At 45.9% G+C, this 19,446-nt stretch overlaps 1 protein-coding gene across 8 annotated transcripts in view; it reads left to right on the top strand.

Moving 5' to 3' along the window:
• Nucleotides 1-18,812, top strand: part of Cobl (cordon-bleu WH2 repeat protein) — a 242,784-nt gene extending 223,972 nt beyond the window's left edge. For all 8 annotated transcript variants that reach the window (XM_076546020.1, XM_042285598.2, XM_042285600.2 and 5 more), the window contains 3 exons: nucleotides 1,308-1,427; nucleotides 2,983-3,246; nucleotides 17,428-18,812. In XM_076546020.1, coding sequence (XP_076402135.1) covers nucleotides 1,308-1,427; nucleotides 2,983-3,246; nucleotides 17,428-17,445 — 402 coding nt within the window. In that variant the 3' untranslated portion in view covers nucleotides 17,446-18,812. The remainder of the gene's footprint in view (nucleotides 1-1,307; nucleotides 1,428-2,982; nucleotides 3,247-17,427) is intronic.
• The last annotated feature ends 634 nt before the right edge of the window (nucleotides 18,813-19,446 follow it).

The raw sequence follows: 19,446 nt of genomic DNA, 5'->3' as shown, positions 1-19,446 counted from the left end.
GAACATCTTGACACTGCTTTCTGATCAGCTGTGTATTGATAAACATAGCTACACATTCTGAGAATGGCATGGCAGTTTGGATTCATTGTTGTGTGACCGTCATGAGGTGTCGCACAAACCTATATGGCAACAGGCCAGCACTCAACAGGGACTTCTCGTTAAATCAAATGTAATCATCAGGAGATGAAAAGGATGCTACTGATATAGCCCGCCTCATCATTTTGGAGGCAAATGGAGGTAGATAAAGGAATAAAACCATATCCTAAAGGTAGTTGTCCATGCCAAAAAAAAACCATAGAACCTATAGTATAAGTGAATGCATAATACAGTAGTAACATGGTCACCCATGTCATAATCCAGGGTTACAACTATATATAACTGTGTGCCATACCCATGCGTGTCTACCAGTGTAGTGCATAGGCTTGCCTACACTAGCATCACCCCAAAACCCTGCAAAATTCATTGCAGTAGGACACTTGTATGGCAACAGTGTCACTGAGAGACAGGAATATTTCAGCTCTTTTCAGTCTTGGGAGTCTGTTGTCATCACTGTGGTATATTGTTGACTGAAACATTATGTGATGGCATTGCCATTCTACAGTTAAAGAAAAACCACAAGAATTTTGTGATCCTTCTCCATATCAGCTCATTCAATACATCAAAATGTTATTACTAAACCAGTGCTAATATCAAGTTATTTTCTCTATTTTTTTTTTCAGCTGAAACATGGTAGGGTGAGTCTAAATGCTCTGGCACAGTGTCACCCACTAACAATCTCATCCAGGTTTACAAGCTTTCAGTAGATTTACAAGATTTACAACATTGCCAGTTAGGGAAAGCTGGGAGAATAGCAAGAATAGTCTCATAGTAAAAGCCAACATTGGATGCAACCCCAAATCTATAGCTTTTGATTCCCAGATAGCTGCACCCCCCCTCAGCTTACTACAGGGTTCTGTCATGGTAGCCCATAGAAAGTTGAAGATATCCTAAGCTGAAAAAGCCTCAATGCACTGAACTCTGCGCGTGCTCAGAACATTTACATCAGCCTACATTTGGGCATCATAGTCTAGCTCAAAGCCTGCTCTACAAATGTGTTGAATGGCTATGTAAAGTTCTTGAATGTGATGAAACCAGACAATCAAATGGTTATGTGATACTTTGGCTAAGTTGAACACGCTTCTGGGACCTTCTGAGTGTACCTTTAGGCAGACAGAGTGATTGGAATGAATGCTATAGGCTTCCGCTGATATGGAGCGAGCCTTTCCTTATTGTCAGAGTGAAATATGTTAACCTTGTTAATATTCTAGACTGCAGAACACACCTCTGAAGGAAGGCCAAAGAAACCATCCTACACAGAGACAGAGAGTGAGCGATCCGCCCTTCTGGCAGCCATCCGGGGCCACAGCGGGACTCTCAGCCTGAGGAAGGTAAGGGAAAGGGTCTCCCGTGTATATATAACAGGTTCAGAAACTTGCCCATCCTTCTCCCCAGCAACCTAGGCCAGGACCACCAAGTTTCCATCCCTCTGACTAGATGGCAGTCACCGTCAGAGCGGCAGACTCTGCATGCTCAGCACATTGTCTCCCGAATCCAGGAGGCGGTCATAGCCGATGCTCATAGAAAGTAAGAGAGACCACTGGCATCCCCCTGCCTTTCCTGCAAGCCTACCCTGTGTAGATATAACCAACTGTCTTATTAAATAAGAAACACAGAACCAATGTAAAAGAGAAAGCCAAGAGGTCAGAGCTCAGAGCTAAAGCCTTACCCTTCCTCCTGCGGTGGTCCTACCTCTCCGAAAAAGACCTACTTCCTGTGTGTATGTCTTTATATAGTCTTTCTGTTCTGCCTTCTCATTGGTTGTAAACTCAAACACGTGACTGCCTCGTCACTGTCTGTACGTATAGCCATCCAGGTCTTAAAGGCGTGTGTCTCCAATGCTGGCTGTATCCCTGAACACACAGAGACTTACTTAGCTCTGTCTACCAAGTGCTGGGATTATAAGTGTACGCCACCACCACCCTGCTTTCCTATGGCTTGCTAATAGCTCTGACCCCTGGGCAACTTTATTTATTAACATAGAATTAAAATCACATTTCAGTACAAATACAATACCACCATAACCCTGGACACGAACACTTTCCAAATTCTCTCACACACTCATCGTGATCTCGAGCTAGGAAAACAAGGCCACTGCCTACCCTCACAGAACGAGGCTGCTGTGTGAAGCTATCCCTGAACATGCACAGCTATCGGCAAAATATTGATTGAGCTTAGGAGCAAGACAGCGCACCCATAGCTGCCATCCATGGGGTTTAAGAAATGATGTAGCATGCACATTTTCCCCCATGGTTTTAGTGAGTATCAACCCTCACCCCTCGTTACTCAAGTTTGTATGTCTGGCTCATGTTTCTCACATGTAAGGAAAGTTGAGTGACTAGAGAGTATTCCTGCCATACGTGGTGCCCGTGGGGCCATGCTCTGGAAGAGCACAGGGATATGTGTATGAGTCATCAGCAGACAGATGCCTGTTTCTTGTGATTCATCCTTAAGGAGCTGTTTGAGGTTTGCTGTGAGATGGGTAGCTGTGTGCTGCATTCTTGGAAAGGACCTTTACACAAATGGTAACTGAGGCTGCTGGCAGGCTGCTGTAACAAAGCGCCATAGACTGGCTGGCTTAGAAACAGTGCACGTTTATTTCCTACAGTTCTGGCAGCTAGAAGTCAAAGATCATGGCAGCTGCAGAGTTGATGATTCATTCGGTTGTCTGTCTAGTTCAGTGTACCTTCACACCAAGGCTTCACGTGATGGAAGGTTCATGGGACTCTCTGGGGTCTCTTTTACAGGGTACTGATTCTGTTCATGGTAGTTCCACATTTATGATCTCATCACCCCTGAAAGTGTCAACCCAATCACCCTGGGGTGTCACAGATGAGATGGGGTCCATGAGCACTCACTCCAGTAATCACTCAACTGTCTCGTTAGGTGTCATCCCTTGCCTCTGAGGAGCTCCAGAACTTCCGAGATGCTGCGCTCTTAGCCCCAGGTTTGGACAAAGCTCATCAGGAAGACCATGGCCTTCCACCCCCACCTGTCCTGCCGCCACCACCCCCTCCAGCCCCCCAGGCTCCGTCAGCCTCCATAACGGCTTCTAGGTTCAGCACAGGCAACCTCAGCAACACGGTGGATGCCAGGCAAGCCTTGATGGATGCCATCCGCTCGGGCACAGGAGCTGCAAGGCTGAGAAAGGTGAGTGTTGGTAGGGGTACCAGAACTGGAGGCAAAGCTGACTGTGCAGCCCTGCTTCTGGAGGGCACCACTGAGGGCTGGGCAAAAAAAAAAAAAAAAAAAAAAAAGAGCTGACTCAGGAGAAAGCCAGCTCTACATACCACCTGCTGCCCGTGTGGCACTATTTAAGCTAAACCCACTTCTGTCCCCCTCCTAAGCCCAAATCAGCACTAGTACAGGGACGGGCTGGGTGAGAATCCACAGTGTGCTCGCTGGAGCTCCACTGGGAATGCAGCACCCTTAGCCTGCGATGCTGTCAGCTGTCTTGCAGTACCTACCTTCGTCGGCCAGCATAAAGCATAGCTCTTAGTGAATTCGAAGTCTCCCCGCAGAGTGTACACTTTTTTCTCCCCACCCCCTCCCCCCAGTCTCTTTGTATAGTATAATGCAGGCCTGCTTATCTACTTCCCACCTAGACACTGTAGAAAACTCGGGCTCCTGAAGTAGTGAAAACTCCACCTGGCTTCTGAGCTCTGTTTCAGCTTCAGACTGTCCTATGAATTCACTGACTTCTGTGGTTGCACATGCCTCCTGGATATGGACCGTTATGCTAATAACAGGAATGCCTAGGGTGTTTTAGATTTTCTAAGAGATCATTTCTGCATCCAAAATTGTGCTGTCCCTGAAGAGGTTGGTAGAAACTTAATCTTTACTTCCTATGTTAAACATACAAGCCTAGAGATTCCAACCAAGTCCCTTGGCTTAGTCAGACATGGACTGGACTTAGCACAAAGGGTACTTGTTGCCCAGGCCGTATCCTCTAAGAAAAGCAGGTTACCCATGAAGCCAAGGCTGGGTCACTTTCATATAAGGCTGCTCTTGTCATGAATAAGACAGACAGATCTCCTTGTTTCCCCGATTAGAAGCCTAATGAGGCAGAAGAGAGGAAAGGTCCCTAGGACATGTGGCTGAGAAAATCTGTCTTTCCCTCCATGGGCACCCATAGGTTACTAGCACTTTTGCTGTGTCAGAGCTACATGGCCCCCCCTGAGTGACAGTTTTCTAAGCTCCCTCAGGCATCCATTAGGTTCAGATCCCTGGTTAGCCCCACCTCCCTGTCCTGTTTTGAGGGCAGCCATGGTTCTGCAGGTGTGGCTCCAGATAAGAAGTGACATTTCCTGTCAAGGATGTAAGCCATCTCCATTGGAGGCAACGCCTGCTACAGGTCCCTATCCCGCAGCAGTGGAGTGTGACAAGCTTCAAGCAAGTCCTCAGGAAGGGCATGGGAGCGTTATTCGGGCCCTTCTGTTTTCCCATGTCTATGGACCTGGTGTATTTCTGAACTTGTGTTGTGAATGGTTGAGATGGACTCATGGAAGTCAGATTAAGATGACCAAGTACAGTTCTGAGGCCCCTCTGGACCCCACACAGCCATTTCCCAGAGCCTGAGTACCAGAGCCAGTGGCTCTCAACCTCTTTGGAGAAGTCCTAAGAAATTTAGTGAAGACCATAATCAGACTTTGTTTCTGAGCTCCTAAAATCATGTTTTTCAGAAAAAAAAAAAAGTCTATAGGCAACATCTGTGTCCTGAATCAGACTTTTCAGACGTTAGAATCCATATGTCAACTGAGTTCAACTGTGTACAAAGGGACTTTGCTGTAAGATTTGGGGTAATTATATGTCTTGTTCACTGCTCTAATATATTCTGAAAAACACTGAGTATAACCTTTTGGAGGCTTCTCTTCCTACCATTTCAGTGAGCTAGTCAACCATGGTTTGAAAATATTAAGTGGAAATTTCCGGGAATTAGCAATTGATGAATTATAAATAACTTTCATTATAGCAAATGGGCATTAGTATTATAGTTGTTAATGTCTCCCTGTGCCTAATATATAACATAAACTTTTCATACTCATAGATGTGTGGGTCTAGTTGAAAGCATAGTCCACAGGCTCTGGTACACTCTACAGTTCTAAGTACCCATGGGGGCTCTATGGAGAGGGAACTGCCCGCATAAAGGCTACACACACATGCTTGCTCTCAATATTTACACACATCTCACTGGCCGATAGTTGGAGCTTTTCAAAATAGCTGCCACTTTATCCTGCTATGATGAAAAGGATTCTGTGTCAAGAGAAGCCAAAAGCCGAGGCTATTCAACTAACAAGTGGTCGTCTCCAAATTGAAAACTCAGCCTTGCTTTCTCTGAGACCGGTTTCCTCCGCTTCGCAGGAAGATAAAAAGAAACAAGATTAAAAGAGTCTGAAAAAAAGAGACTAAGTGATTTGGAAAGGAAGGGGCAGAAATGAAGGGCAGAGAATGAGAAGGCCTGCACTAGACGTGGCCAGCTGAAGGTTTGGAGGTGAGGAGGACGTTGGCCAGTATGCACCCCAGGCATGCGTGGAGGAAAGGTCATTACAGCTAAAATGTTCTGGCCAGAGTAGGAGACACAGCTGTGATTTCCCACATGATCTCAGCTTTCGGTCAGCTGCTTAAGTGGAATCCACAACACCAACTTTTGATTATTTCTTGGACTGACTTAGCTCTTGGGTTCTCCTTATCCACTCTGGAAAGTATGGGTCAGTCAGTGTTTAAGGATTTATATGGCATGTTTGTTTACATGGTGCTTTGGGTCTCACAGCTGGGTCCTGGGTGATGTGGGCCAAGATGACACTGAACAAGTTCTTGTCACTCTCTCGATATTGTACCCAGATGACCTCTGCCACCTGCTGCAGAATATGGTTTAGGAAGCCAGGGCAGGATGACACACGCTCCTGAGCAGCCCTTCCTAGCCCCTCTGGTGTGTGTGTGTGTGTGTGTGTGTGTGTGTGTGTGTGTGTGTGTGTGTGTGCGTGTGCAGGTGCTCATGAGCTACACTGCCCTCTCCTGGGCAGGTGCTGGATCCCTAGGGGCATTCCCCCACCTTTGTGGCCTCTGGTTTGCCTTCCTCCTGCAACTTTCTGTAGAGCACTGGATCGGGGCCTCAGTGGAAATGTTCACAATTCAGGTAATGGTTCCAAAATGCTGATCAGATGGTGCTCTCCTGCTGTGTGGCCCGTGGGCTATGATGGCTCTGGAGTGTCAGCACATGGGCTTTCCCTCTGTTTCTTTAGCTTCCTTCCTCTCTTTGATCCAGCTGACCTTGAGGAAAATCCAGTAAGCCTGTGGCTTTTGCAGCCTGGGCAGGGCTCTCTACAGTGAGGCATCTATGTGGCTCTTCACACCTGGGTGTTCAGTGTAACTTCCTGCTCAGATGGACCCTTGGATCTGGCTCTCCATGATTTTGTGAAAAGCTGCCGTGTACATTGCAGGGTGCTTCTTGCCCCTGAGAAAGCCCTTTCTCAGCTCAGATCTTGGGGTGGGAGACTTCCCCAAGATTTAAAACTCTAAGAACAAAAAAACTGACCATGCCAGGCAAAGTCGGATGGTTGTTCACCTTACTGTGACTCGGGTCTCATTGGGAAGATGCTGCCCATGATACAGAATGGTCAGCTTGAGGGAGAAAGAATAATGATCTTAAAGATGACATCATCGTTTTTTACAGTGATCACAGTCGCCTTCATGGTGTGAGTGGCCCAGATCGCTGCCTGATTTGCTTCTGGTTCCATATGAGGACACGTGCATCTCTGCTATAACCACTCAGGTTTCTTCCTAGGATGTCCCCTCTTCTCAAAGATAGGCTTCAGTTCACAACTGCCTCCCAGTGGTAGCTTCCTCCTTCTTTCAGTCCTTCATTCACAGCAAAGGTAAAAAACAAAAAACCTTGTGCATCCAGATGCCTTAGCAGATCTGTGTGAAAGGAATTGTGTCAGGGGGCCTGGAATGCGCACCTTGCTTCCTTCTGTCTGTGTATGTGTAAACATGCACATGGCAGTGCTTCGTTCCCTAAGCCTGCACTAGCACCTTCCAGGATGCTGGCACTGGGAGAGCCATTCAGAGTAGACAGCTGAATGAAGCCTCATTGTGCCTACAAAAAGCGCTGTGCCACAGAGACACAAAAAGGGAGAAGTAACCTTTCAGAATAACTGAAGGACTTGGTTAGAATCCCCACCCCACCCCACCCCACACAGAGAGCATAACAAGCTCCTGCTCTATTCCCCTGGGAGGAAAGGCTGTGGCTTCCATTTGATAAATAGGCAGGTGGGGTGCTGATATCCTGTGACTTTTCCTGGCAAAACATTCCTAGGTCAGCACCTTTGTAATGCCCAGACATCTTATCAGCTCCTGGCCGCCTTGGCAAATGCCCATGAGCCACACTGAGCTCACACAGCACAGGTGCCCTCTTTCCCACTACAGGAATCACAGATGTAGACACATGCATGTCATGCCTCTTGGCCTCAACAGGAAGCCCCAAGAACTGATTAGACGTAACATTGTCAAGAGGTCCCAAGCTAGGGAGGAGAAAAAACAAACCTCTTCCTTCTCAGCTGAAGAGAACGCCATGTTCCAGGGACTAGGGAACAGAAACCTGTGTCAGCACAGGCCTGACTCCTAAGTACAGTTGCTTCAAACACTGGGTCCCGGTTGCTCATTGTGTAAGCCTAGCTATGTGTAGTTAAATTGGAATGGCTTCAAGACAGGCAGTCGAGATATTCCTGTGACGGCTCTCCCACGTTACCTGTTGTCTCTGAAAATGGAGCTGGGATGAAGCATGTCACGAAACCGCTGAGTGAATTCATCCTTGTTTTCAAATGCATTCTGAGCTCTCCCAAAGGCTCCTTCAGTCCCCCGGCAGCTCAGTTTTCCCACGTTGTCACTGTGTAATTTTCCCTTCATAATGCAGGCCACAGCTCCGAGTTCCCTGAGAACTAGTGTAAGTCCTGTTGGACGTGGGCCTGGGCTTGCACAGCATGGACTTGTGCAACAAGACTTGCCCATCATTGTGTCTTCGGCCTCATCAATAGCTGCCGGCGTAGAGTGGGCATTGGGTCCCGAGCTGGAAGGAGAGTTAAGAGAGGGCGCCTCATTCATACCGTGCCGCACATCTCGGCCCTCCTGATGCATCCTGCTGGGTCCATACGCTGAGAGACCACAGCCCGTGGGAATCAGTAGAAAATCTTGCCAGATATCCAGTTCAAATCGGAAGTGCACACCTTCCTTTCCTTTGGGGAAATAAAATGACCTTTGGGCATCTCCAGTCTTCCTTCCTGGCCTATTTGCACCCTCAACTGAACTAGAGAATTTCCTGTTCTCTTGGCGATCTCTTTTTGGAAAAAAAAAAAAAAAATCATTCTCCAGCAGCATTCCCCGGGAGTACTGTTCACTTCACCTCTTTCCATGCAGAGAATATTCTCCTTGGCAAGTAAGGAAGAAAAATAAAAGTCAAATATTTTTGTAGCTTTCTGTATTGTCTAGTGACCCCCCACCCCACCCGGAGAACTTTTCTTTTTGTCTAACCAAAATTCTCTGAGACTCTTTCAGGGGTCATGAGTCTTGGAGGAGGTTCTAGTGTGTGGCATCCACACTGATCTCGCTTTGAGACCGTCTCCCACGGGCACCACCTCTCTCCTCCTCGTACACGCTCTTGTCTCCCGGGCTGCTGCTGGTCTGCTGGCCACAAAAGCAGACTCTCACAGTAGAACCATCCCTGATAGCAATCTAGCTGGCATTAGTAACCCAGCAATGTAGCCGAAGCCTGAGCTGACATCACTTGCTGTCAATATAAGCTCAACGTTCATTGACAGTTACCTGCCTCCCTAAACTTGCTTCTGTGAAATTCTACCTAGATCTTTCCCAGGCTGTCCTTTTGCAGTTTTCTTTTTTATATATACAAAAAAAAAAAATGAGCATTACTTGCCTTTCCAAAAATGTTTCCTAACATACTGAGAACTGTTCTAACCCGTGTCACACCATCCTATTGGTCTTGCTGGTAGTAGACATGGCTTCCAGATCACTGCCTGTGAGAGCAAAGGATGAGCAGTTGCCTAGCCTCCTCATCTCCCTTCTCCTTCCATCACCAACTTGCCCCATTCCCACGTATCTTCATGTGTCTTGAGAGATCCACCTAGGTAAGGTATCACAGTACCCCAGACAGAATGATCTCAGTATCCTAGCATTAGCAAGCTGGGAATGCTCACTCAGCCTGTGGCTCCATGCCAAACCCTCATTACAGATCACTAAACCTGACTCTGGGAAGTGATACAGTCTGCATCTGTAGTGTTCCCCAGAAGTCCATATGCCAAAGGAGAAGCCTAATGGGAGTTCTGGCCATGGTTGGCCAGCTCCTTCTGCCTTCTGCTTCCCTCCTGCGAAAGGAATGCATGTACCCAGCCACACAGGCCCTATCCAATGCTGCCTTCGTGATGTGCTTCCATAGACCTAAAACCTTGGGCTGACACCTCCAAAACCAAGAGCCACCTTGACCCTTTGCAATGTGAAGGGAAGCGTGCCAACACAGGAGCACCCTGGAACCCCATGATGAGCAGGTGTGCTGGCCAGCCCATTGTGCTAGGCACCCTGTGAAATGACCTTGGCCACCTGACAACTCTGTAACGTAGATCTCACTCTCACTCTACCAGTGGAAGATACAGGGGTTTAAAAAAAAAATGTGAGCAGCTCTCAAAGCTTCACCCAGCCAAGGTTCAAGTTCACAATCCCCAATGTGTGCTCCTCGCACTCACACACATTCTAGTTTTACATTTGGGGATTATTTTTTTTAGTGAACTTATCGCAAGACTTGATGGAGGACTTGCTTGAAAGCCTGCCTAGGCTTCATAACCATTTCTTACTCTGACTTCTATAAAATACAGTTCATCAAGCTCCATTTTTCTTCATTTTTGCATGAAAGATTTTTTTTATCTTTTTTTTATTTCAAACATGTTGAAAAGTTGAAATAATTGTGCAAGTTGAAACATTTGTGCAAGCCCCAGGAGCTTTTGATGACAGCTTGCAGTATTTGTTTTCTCTCACATCTGTGTCCATCTTCACTGTCTACCCTTCTGCCTACCAGCATGCACTTTTTCTTCTCTTGTTGAAACAAGATCCCACTGTGTAGCCCAAGCTGGCACTGAACTCAATGGTCCTCCTGTCTCAGTGTTCAGAATGCTGGGATTGCAGGCCTGTGACCCTCACACCTGGCTGAGGATTTTATCTGTGTGCAGTAGAAGCACATTGCAAATATTAGCATACTTGACTCCTGGGTGACTTCACCTGCGTGCTACTGGAGTTTGTTTACTTTTTACAGTTATTTTTTCAGGTAAAAATATACATAGAGTGGCATGCCCACATTTAAGGAGCTCAAAGGTCATTTTAGTGGGGCTCCATCTTAACCATTTTGAGATTGGTTTTTGATAAGAATCACAAGAAGAATAAAGCTGAAATAGTATTTATGGAGAGCTTACAGGTGTGCTAGCATGTGTGTATGTGTGTATGTGATTCATAGCTATTCAGACTGCCTGCTTCTGCCTTGGCACAGTTTGTATAGGCTGAGTGGAGAGGGAAGGGTCAGGTACAGTTGGAAGACTACTAACCCAGAACAGTGGAGGTGAACCAGTAGAATCAAACCAGCCAGGAAGAAAGGGTAAGGCACACCTAGGAGGAAAGACCCAGCTTTTTAAATATACTCAATGGGTCTCTGGAAGATTCTTCAACCCGGAAGGTAATTTCAGGGACTGGATTTATCATCCTACCCAAAGCAGCCGAACATTTAGGAAAATGTGACTTCAAAGTAATTAACCATTGAGCCACAAGGATCATGGTCCCTGAGAGACCTCATAGCAGATGTTGAGGCCTGCATCCGACATCTCCTTCCCCAGCAACATCTGAGCTGTAGTGTAGAAAAGGTACTGACACAGGCCCATTGTCTTTGTTAGGGTTACTGTGCTGTGATAAAACAGTGACCAAAAGCAACTTAGGGAGGAAAGCGTTTATTGGGCTTACACTTTCACATCACTGTTCATCATTGAAGGAAGTCAGAACAGGAACTCAAACAAGGCAGGAGCCTGGATGTAGGAGCTGATGCAGACAGAGGTCATGGAGGAGTACTGCTTACTGGTTTACTTCTCATGGCTTGCCTAGCCTGTTTTCTTATAGGACCCAGGACTACCAGCCCAGGTGTGGCACCACCCACAATGGGCTGGACCCTACCCCATCAATCACTAAGAAAATCCACTATAAGCTTGCCTCCAGTCTGATCTCATGCATGACTTTTCTCAGTTGAGGTTCCCTCATCTCAGAAGACTATAGCTTGTGTCAAGTTGACAGAAAACTATCCACCACACCCATAAACTCCTTGTTTGAGAAGCAGAGCTACAGTCCCAGAACACCAGGGCCGCTGGCATGCACAGTGAATATTGAAGAGGAGATCGTGACAAAGAGCAACCCAGAGACCTGTAGGACCTGCTATGGTATTAAGCCTGTACACGTGAGGCTGCAAAGAGAACCACCAAGAAAGACTGGAAGAGGAGAATCTGGAGCTCTCATAGGTTGAGAATAATGCCTTCAAGTCTTCCGAAGCTAGACTCAAATGTCATGTCTTTTGGGCACTGGGTAGACACTCTCATCTCAGCAGTGAGCAACAATTTACATGGCCCTCTACTTCCCCAAAAATCTTTCAAACAGGGATCAAACTATCTCCAATGACCACATCTCAGAACAAAGCTTAAAAATATACATATGAATGTGAAACTATTTAACACTCAAGGCAAAATTGGCACTGTCTGGCATTTAATCAAAAATGATCAGGTAACAAAATGGAAGGCCAGCCTGCAACATTAGCTACTTAACATGACTCAGACCTGCCCCATAATGAACCCAGATATTAGAGAACAGTTAATGTAGCTACACCTAAAGACTACAAATAAAAATTATGTTCATGACTGTAACAGGATTAAATTATAAATTAATAACAAAATGGCCTCAGGAAAATCCCCAAGTATTGAAATAACATAGCTCTAAATAACCCATGGGCAAAAGGAAAAAAAAAAGGAGAATTAGAAAGTAGTTTGAGGTGATTGTGAATCACACCATGGAAGTGTGGAGTACTGCCAAAGTAGTGTGTTTTCCAGATAATTCCATGGTTCTTTGTCATTCTACAGCTGAGTTAGGTTCTTCCCTAGGAAACTAGAAAAAGACTGAAACTGAAGTCTAAAGTTAGCAGGAAAAAGTAAAGGTCAAAGCAGGAATCAATAAAATAAAAGAGAAAACTGATTTTAAAAGTTAAACCCATAGCTGGTTCTCTAACAAAACCAGCAAATTGGCAAGACTGCCACAGGATATATCAAGAGAAAAAGATCATTTGTCAACTTTGGGAAGGAGACATAATATCACATAGATTCTACAGACATCATAAGAGACTATTATCAAAAAGGAATATCACACACAGTTTCATGCCATGGGTATGTTACTTTAAACACACCAACTTCAAACTATGAAGATACAAATGCAAAACTCCAGAAGAAATACATAAGCTGAACAGCTCAGTTCTAGTAAAAAAAAAAAAAAACTAAAAAATAAGCCTTTTACTAAAAGCCTTCACACACACACACACACACACACACACACACACACACACACACACACACACGTACTTCCAAACCTCCTGGATAGCTTTACTGATGAGTTCTACAAATGTAACAAGACCTCTAAACACGTCCATCCCGAAAGCTGAAGAGGAGAGCAGGCCCCAACTTATCCTATGAACCCACTGATTCCTCTACCAGACAAAGATAGATAAGAAAGAAAACAAAATAAAAAATGATGGTGTGTGGTAGCCAAGAGAAATGTGTCCTAGGAATACAAGGTTGGTTTAACATTTCAAATCCATTCCCTTATGAACTATTATTTAAAGTCATCCTAACAGATTCCTTTGATTCATTTGACAACATACATCATTTCTCATGAAAACTCCATAAAGTAGGGAAAAAGGAATTTCTTCAAACTCATAAAGGCCATCAGTGGACAGTGGCAGCTAACCCATGCCTGATAGTACAAGAATGAACACTTCCCCAACATCAAAAAGTAAGAAAATGCCTGTTTTCTCTGATTTTCTTCAACACTTATGGAGGGGGAAAAAGGGAGTAAGAAGATGGATTCATTTGCATTCATGTATAATACTTACAGAAGTTGTGTTTATAACTGTCTCAAAATATCAGCAAAAGAATTAATAAACAAATAGGATGTAGCCATACAGTATCTACAGCAATGACAGATGTGGATTACTGCAGCAATATAGATGAATTTCAAGACAATTATGCTGAAAACAGCCTGGCCATAAAAGTTAGCACATGCCGTATTGTTCAATTGCTATAAAATTCTAGAAAATATAAACTCCTCTGTCGTGCTAGATGATTGGTGGCTTCTGGGGAATGAAGGGAGTTGAAGGAACTCTTGAAAGTGCTGTTGTGATCTTGATTGTGGCTGTGGTGCCCATGGTACATGCATTATTAAAACATACCAACTTAATCCCAGCACTAGGGGCAGCTGAGACCATTGGACTGTCTACAAGTTAGAGTCTAGCCTGGTCTAGATAATGAGTTCCAGACCAGCTGAGACTACATACTGAGACTTTGTCTCCAATGATAGGTGTGTGTATGTGTGTCTTCTAGACTCTACAGTGAATTTATTCTGCTGGTTTGGATTATCAACAGAAACCTGACTAGAGGAGCATGGAGGGCAGGGTCTGGAGTTTGGAGGAAAGCACTGTTATAAAGTATGGGCTCCCTACTCTGTAAGCCTACAGCTCTCTGCCTGCCATGCTGAGCTGGACTGCTGGCTATGCCAGAGGCCTTTATGAGGTGCCACCCTTGCCCATTCTCCACCATGGCTCTGGAGCTGACTCTAGTTTCTCCCTAATTCATCCCCTCTCTCAGCTTCCTCATGACATATATCTGCATGAGATTCTGATGGCCCTGGCTGTATATCCCTGGCTGTACCTTCCAGGTGGTCCCTACTATACTGCCCACTCTTACCTCCAGCCCTCCCCAACTTTCTCTGTGGCATCTGCAGGCAAGCTCCCTTTCTGAGTTAGACCGAGGCATCTCTGACCACATCCTGACCTTGTCTCACCTCATCCTCTCCCCAACCCCATGACACCACCTGATTGCACTGGATACAGGTCTTGTCCTAGTCATTGGACCCTCAAACTTCTGTCTTCTCTTTCCATCTTGTCCCAGCACGGAGGAATTGATCTTGCCTGGGGATGGTGGCTGTAGCTTCCCTACTCTGCTCCCGACCTCTTCCCTTCTCCCCACTGTTTTTATTTAATTTATTTTTCATTTTACATACCAACCACTGTTTCCCTTCATTCCCCTTCTCCTGTTACCCACCACCTCCCCCATCCCACCCACCCCCTATTCACTCCTCATAGGGAGTAAGGCCTCCCCTGGGTAGTCAACACCAGCTGGCATACCAAGTTGGGACAGGACTAAGCCCCTCCTCCCTGCATCAAGGCTGAGTAAGGCATCCCACCATAGGGAATGGGCTCTAAAATGCCAGTTCATGGACCCAGGATAGTAGGTCCAGGTCCCAATGCCAGGACGAACTAGGCCCTCCCTTTTTTTTAATTGAAATTTTTATTGAAAAAAGCTGATTTTTAGATTTATGCTGGAATGCAAAGCACCCATGATAGACAAAATAGTTTTTAAAATAAAAAAGAACAAAGCTGGAGGACATACATGATGTGATATTAAGACTTCTTACATAGATACAGTGAGTGAGGACAGATAACTACGTCAGTGGCGGCAATAGAGTCCAGAAACCAACCCATGCAGATAGTCAATTGATTTCCAACAGTGTTACTGGGGCAATTTGGAAGAAGGTGGTCACCTCAGACTCACTAAGCCTCGGATCTTCCTGGGAAGGGGAAACAGAAGTGATTTCATGGATGTGCTAGGCTTTATCCCTTCTCAACGAGTAGCTAATGCAGCCCGGTTCCCCCTCGGGTCTGTTGGCTCTGGGCAGCTTTCTGCAGGGTTTCTGGAGCCCCGCACACTCGGATCTGCCATGGGTATCTTACCTGTGCTTTTGCTTCTGCTAGGGATGGAAGGACAGAGGCAGAGCAGGGGCTTTGAGAGATGGAGGTGTCAGGTGGACTGGAGAAGCCCTTGTAAGGAGCCACGGTATGGACACTGCACAGCTTCATAATTGGTAGCTGTTAGTAGGGCTGCCACCTACATCTCCTTGTTCCCAACCTTCACCAAGGCTGCTCAGAGAGGCCAACCCCAAAATGTGAAGACACCAGAGGTCAGAGGGTGCTGAAAGAGCTGGGAAGGTGTTCCTGGGCCCACTTGAAGACAGAAGAAGTTGAGCCTTACATGCAGATGGTCAGAGAACCTGTACTCTGAGTAGGACTTGCTAAGCTATCTACTTGTGAGCATTTGACCCAAAGGCACTAATTACTGCCAGCTGAATGTCCCTTTTGTCTGTATCTCTGATTGAATGTCACTGTACTGAAAGTATCTGACTCCAAAACTGGTCTATCTGCCTCATCTGTTGTGCCTCTGTCCCTGCAGGGTCATCGTTCACACATTTTTTTTCCCATTGCTATGTCACAAGTGGAAGCAGAGAGACATACCACCCCCTTCATCCACACATGCCACAGGTGTTAGGGGAGTTGTGGGGCTGACAGTGCTGCCAATAGCCCCCCCTCACCAACTCCATGTCTGTTGCTGTGGGAAGAGGACACTGGCAAGTGCCTTCAGGAGCTACAGACAGTGGCTTCTCTCCTCCTGGGAGGTCAGGACAAGGGGATGGCAGGTCCATTGAGGATGATGTCCAATGCTTTTAGGCCAGAAGCACAACAATGAGAGGGCAGAATTGTTCCAGGCCTGGACTGGACACTAAGCCCTTAGTAGACACTCTACTCCTCGGGGCCTAGTCACCTCCCAAAGCTACCACCTGGGACTGAGATGTTTAGCTTACAAATATGAGGAAATAAGCTCTTCCAGACATAGCGTGCCCATTGTTCTTGAGTTATAGTAGGATTGTTGGGAAGATCCAGCCAAATGGAGACCCACTGAGGGAGCAGAGCCCTCTGCATGCAGGCTAAGGGTGGTGGAAGGAAACTAGAGTGGAGGCTTGAAGGGTCATAGACAGCAGATGGACTGGAGAAGCCCAAGCCCTTGTGAGGGACAACTGAGAAAATACACATAGGACAACCCAAGGGAGGTACTTCAGAATTAGTAGATATTTGCAGGGAATCCACCTACACCTTGGTCCAAAGCTTCATCAACAAGGCTGCAAAGGGAAAAGATCCCCTGAATGACTGAGGTAAGGGTGAGCTTACAGGGCTGCAGGGGATGGATGACTGGTGCTCATGAAGAAAAAAGAAACTGGAGCCATATATGCAAGTGGACAGAGGGTCTGTGCATTCAACTCAGCAGGCCTGGCTAAAAGAAAACTGATGTGACTTGACCTGAAGCACAGCTCACCTCGTCTGTACATGAGAGGCAAAACTCCTGACGGTGGTGATAGAATATCACTGTTACCTTGAACTGATATGCAGATGAGCCAAGACTTGTAGAGTCCACATGGTACTCAACACACAGTGGGATACAAGGGACATAAGCCAGGGACTGTCAACCCCGTGGAAGGAATCTGTTTGTGTCTTCTAAGTATTTGCTTTGGTTGATAAACTGAAAAGGTAGAGCCTGATGCTGAATTCCCAGTCCAATACTGTCCAAACTGTGCCCCAGTTTGATACTCCAGGAGAGCGACAATGGTTATTTCATAGAAAATCTATTTCTGTAAAACATGTTGAGAAGCACTAGAGTCAGTCCCCTAGATCTGGATTTCCTGTTGTTGAGCTGTCGGGAGAAAACTGAACCAGCAGGAGCTGTGTGACCTTTCCTGCTAAATAGAGGATAAACTCGCATGCTCCTTTATCCACACCACAAACTCTGCTCATGCACTTCATATATGTGGCAGTGAGTAAGCCTACTAGGGTTCCTGACTCCAGGTGGCTCTTCCAGCAGAACTGTAGGTGGAGGAACACAGGAAGCAATGAGGATAGTTTTGGGGGGGAGACCTACAAACAAATATCTACAGACTCCACAATGCTTTTTATCTCCCATATAATCACAAGTCATTGCAAGGTTTTAAGTGTATTTGTATTTTGGAAAGGCTCTCTGGAACAGTAAGTAGCATGCATGGCCAGTGGTCTAGATTTCAATGCTCCAACACCCTTTACAAGGATGAGCACGCATATCTCTCTTCTGTACACTTTGTTGCCCACAGAGACAGTAACTCTACCTGTCTTCACTGCAGGTTCCCTTGCTCGTATGAAGTCCTACCACTGCAGAAACCACCTGTACAGCTCCCAGGATCATCACTAAAGGAATCCAAGTGACAGGAAATGAAACCAACAAGAAGTGGTACTTTCCAGTCTCCAGGCCAACGTGCCCACAGTGGATTTTCGGTGTTCCTGCATAATAGTCAAAGGGGAGATGGTGCTTTGCTGTGTGGCTTGTGTGCCAAGGACATGTGATCTGCCTCTGAATGCTCACAATTGCCAATAGACTGCTCTTGTTGGCAGAATAATGGAAACGCACAGGCTGGAGCCCAACACTCACACTTGATTATAGCCATGGGCACAAAGAATCACGCCTTACATTGATTTTTGGATCTTTGAGACTTTGACCACATACATGTGGTTAAAATCCTTTGTTTAAGATCTTTTGAATTCTAGGTGGACAAAAGCATAAATCAACAGAACCAGTCAGAATCCATCACATGCTACATGATGCTCTGTTTCTGGAGTAAGAAGGGTGATGGAGGAAGGCTGCTACAAGATGACTTTTGCAGGATAGTAAAGCATCAGATTCCTCTTCCTCACACAGTGAAGCCTCACACCTCACAGATGATCTTGGACAGTGATCTGACCAACTAAGCTTTTAGAATTCAACTCGTGTTGCCCAGAATAGGAGCCCTACTGGACCATGTGAGCAGGCCATTCCTGGCTCCTTACAAGGTGATGGGAAGCAAAGACCAGAACACTAGAAGGGCTGTCCCTTTTTTATGGCTTGTGTTTCACTTGTATAGCTGTCCCCAGTGCCCCAGCAGGCTATGAAGTGCAGCAGGCCACTCTGAAGGAGCCTTGCATGGAGCCTGAGTCTTCACCAATAGCCTTCTGAAATCCTGCAGAGGGCCAAGGAGCAAGGTGTTGGTACTTATGTGTCACAGAGGGCAGTCCAAATTGTGCTGCATATTCTGTGACTTACAGTTTATCCTGACACACTTCAGCATGGTCCAGCAGCTGCTCTGCTATTATATGACAGTCTTATAGCACATGGTGGGTAGACACCATCTTTAAAGAATTTAAGCTCAGCAGGGAGTTTTGTGGGTTTTTTTTTTTTCATGTGTCTCTAAAACCTTTTCTTATATGGAGAAAACCAAGACAGCAATAGAAGTCAGAAAAAGTTCATGATACAAAAATCTCTGCCTTAGTGACAAAAAAAAAAAAATACATGAAATCATTTTGCTGTTTCACCCTGTTTCAAATCTAGGCATCGGATAGAATGGGAACTTGGTACTGTGTGATTACCATTGCTAAACTTTCTCAGTGAAGCGAGAGCTACCAGCCAATTGCTCTTAGTCACAGCTGTCTGCTCTTTCTCTTAGTGCCACAAATAAATGCAAATTCAATCCTGTAACTGTCGTGTGGATTTCATGCTACAGTGTATGTCCTGCCTGCAAAATGGAGGGATTACTTTATTCTGCCAACAGATATTTCGGCTGCTGTGTTAATCAGTGTTCCCTCACTGTGACCAAACACCCGAGGGAAACAGTTTAAAAGGCTATATTTCGGCTCATGGTTTTAGAGACTGTGGCCATGTTGCTACCCCTGGGGTAACACAACACATCATGACCGAAGTGTCATGCCCAGAGAGCCACTGCTCACCTTATAGTGGCATAATACAAAAGAGAGAGGAAGGGCCTGGGCTCTTGATATCTCTGTCAGTTGTGTAACATTTCCTTAGCCTCCTCTGTGCCTCGGCTCCTGAAGGTTCCCTCCCAATAGTGCCACAGGCCGGAGTCCGACTCGTTAATGCATAGGCCTTTGGGAGCCTTTAAAACTCAAAACTATAGCTGAATCTTTCTGTATTCCTCTGAATCTCAGCAAACACGAGAGACAAAAATCATCATCACCTTATAGGTTAGACTGTAGAAGAGAGAAAAAGATCATCGGGAAAAGGGGACGGCAGACTCAAGCAGCAGGTGATGGAGACAGGCCTTGGTTTGGGTAAATGACTGATGGAAAAGACATAAGGCAGAGAGAGGAGCAAG

Source organism: Peromyscus maniculatus, chromosome 10 (assembly GCF_049852395.1).
Source record: "Peromyscus maniculatus bairdii isolate BWxNUB_F1_BW_parent chromosome 10, HU_Pman_BW_mat_3.1, whole genome shotgun sequence".
NCBI classification, from domain to species: domain Eukaryota; kingdom Metazoa; phylum Chordata; class Mammalia; order Rodentia; family Cricetidae; genus Peromyscus; species Peromyscus maniculatus.
Note: the sequence above shows the minus strand (reverse complement) of the source record. Positions and strands in the feature narration are given on the sequence as shown.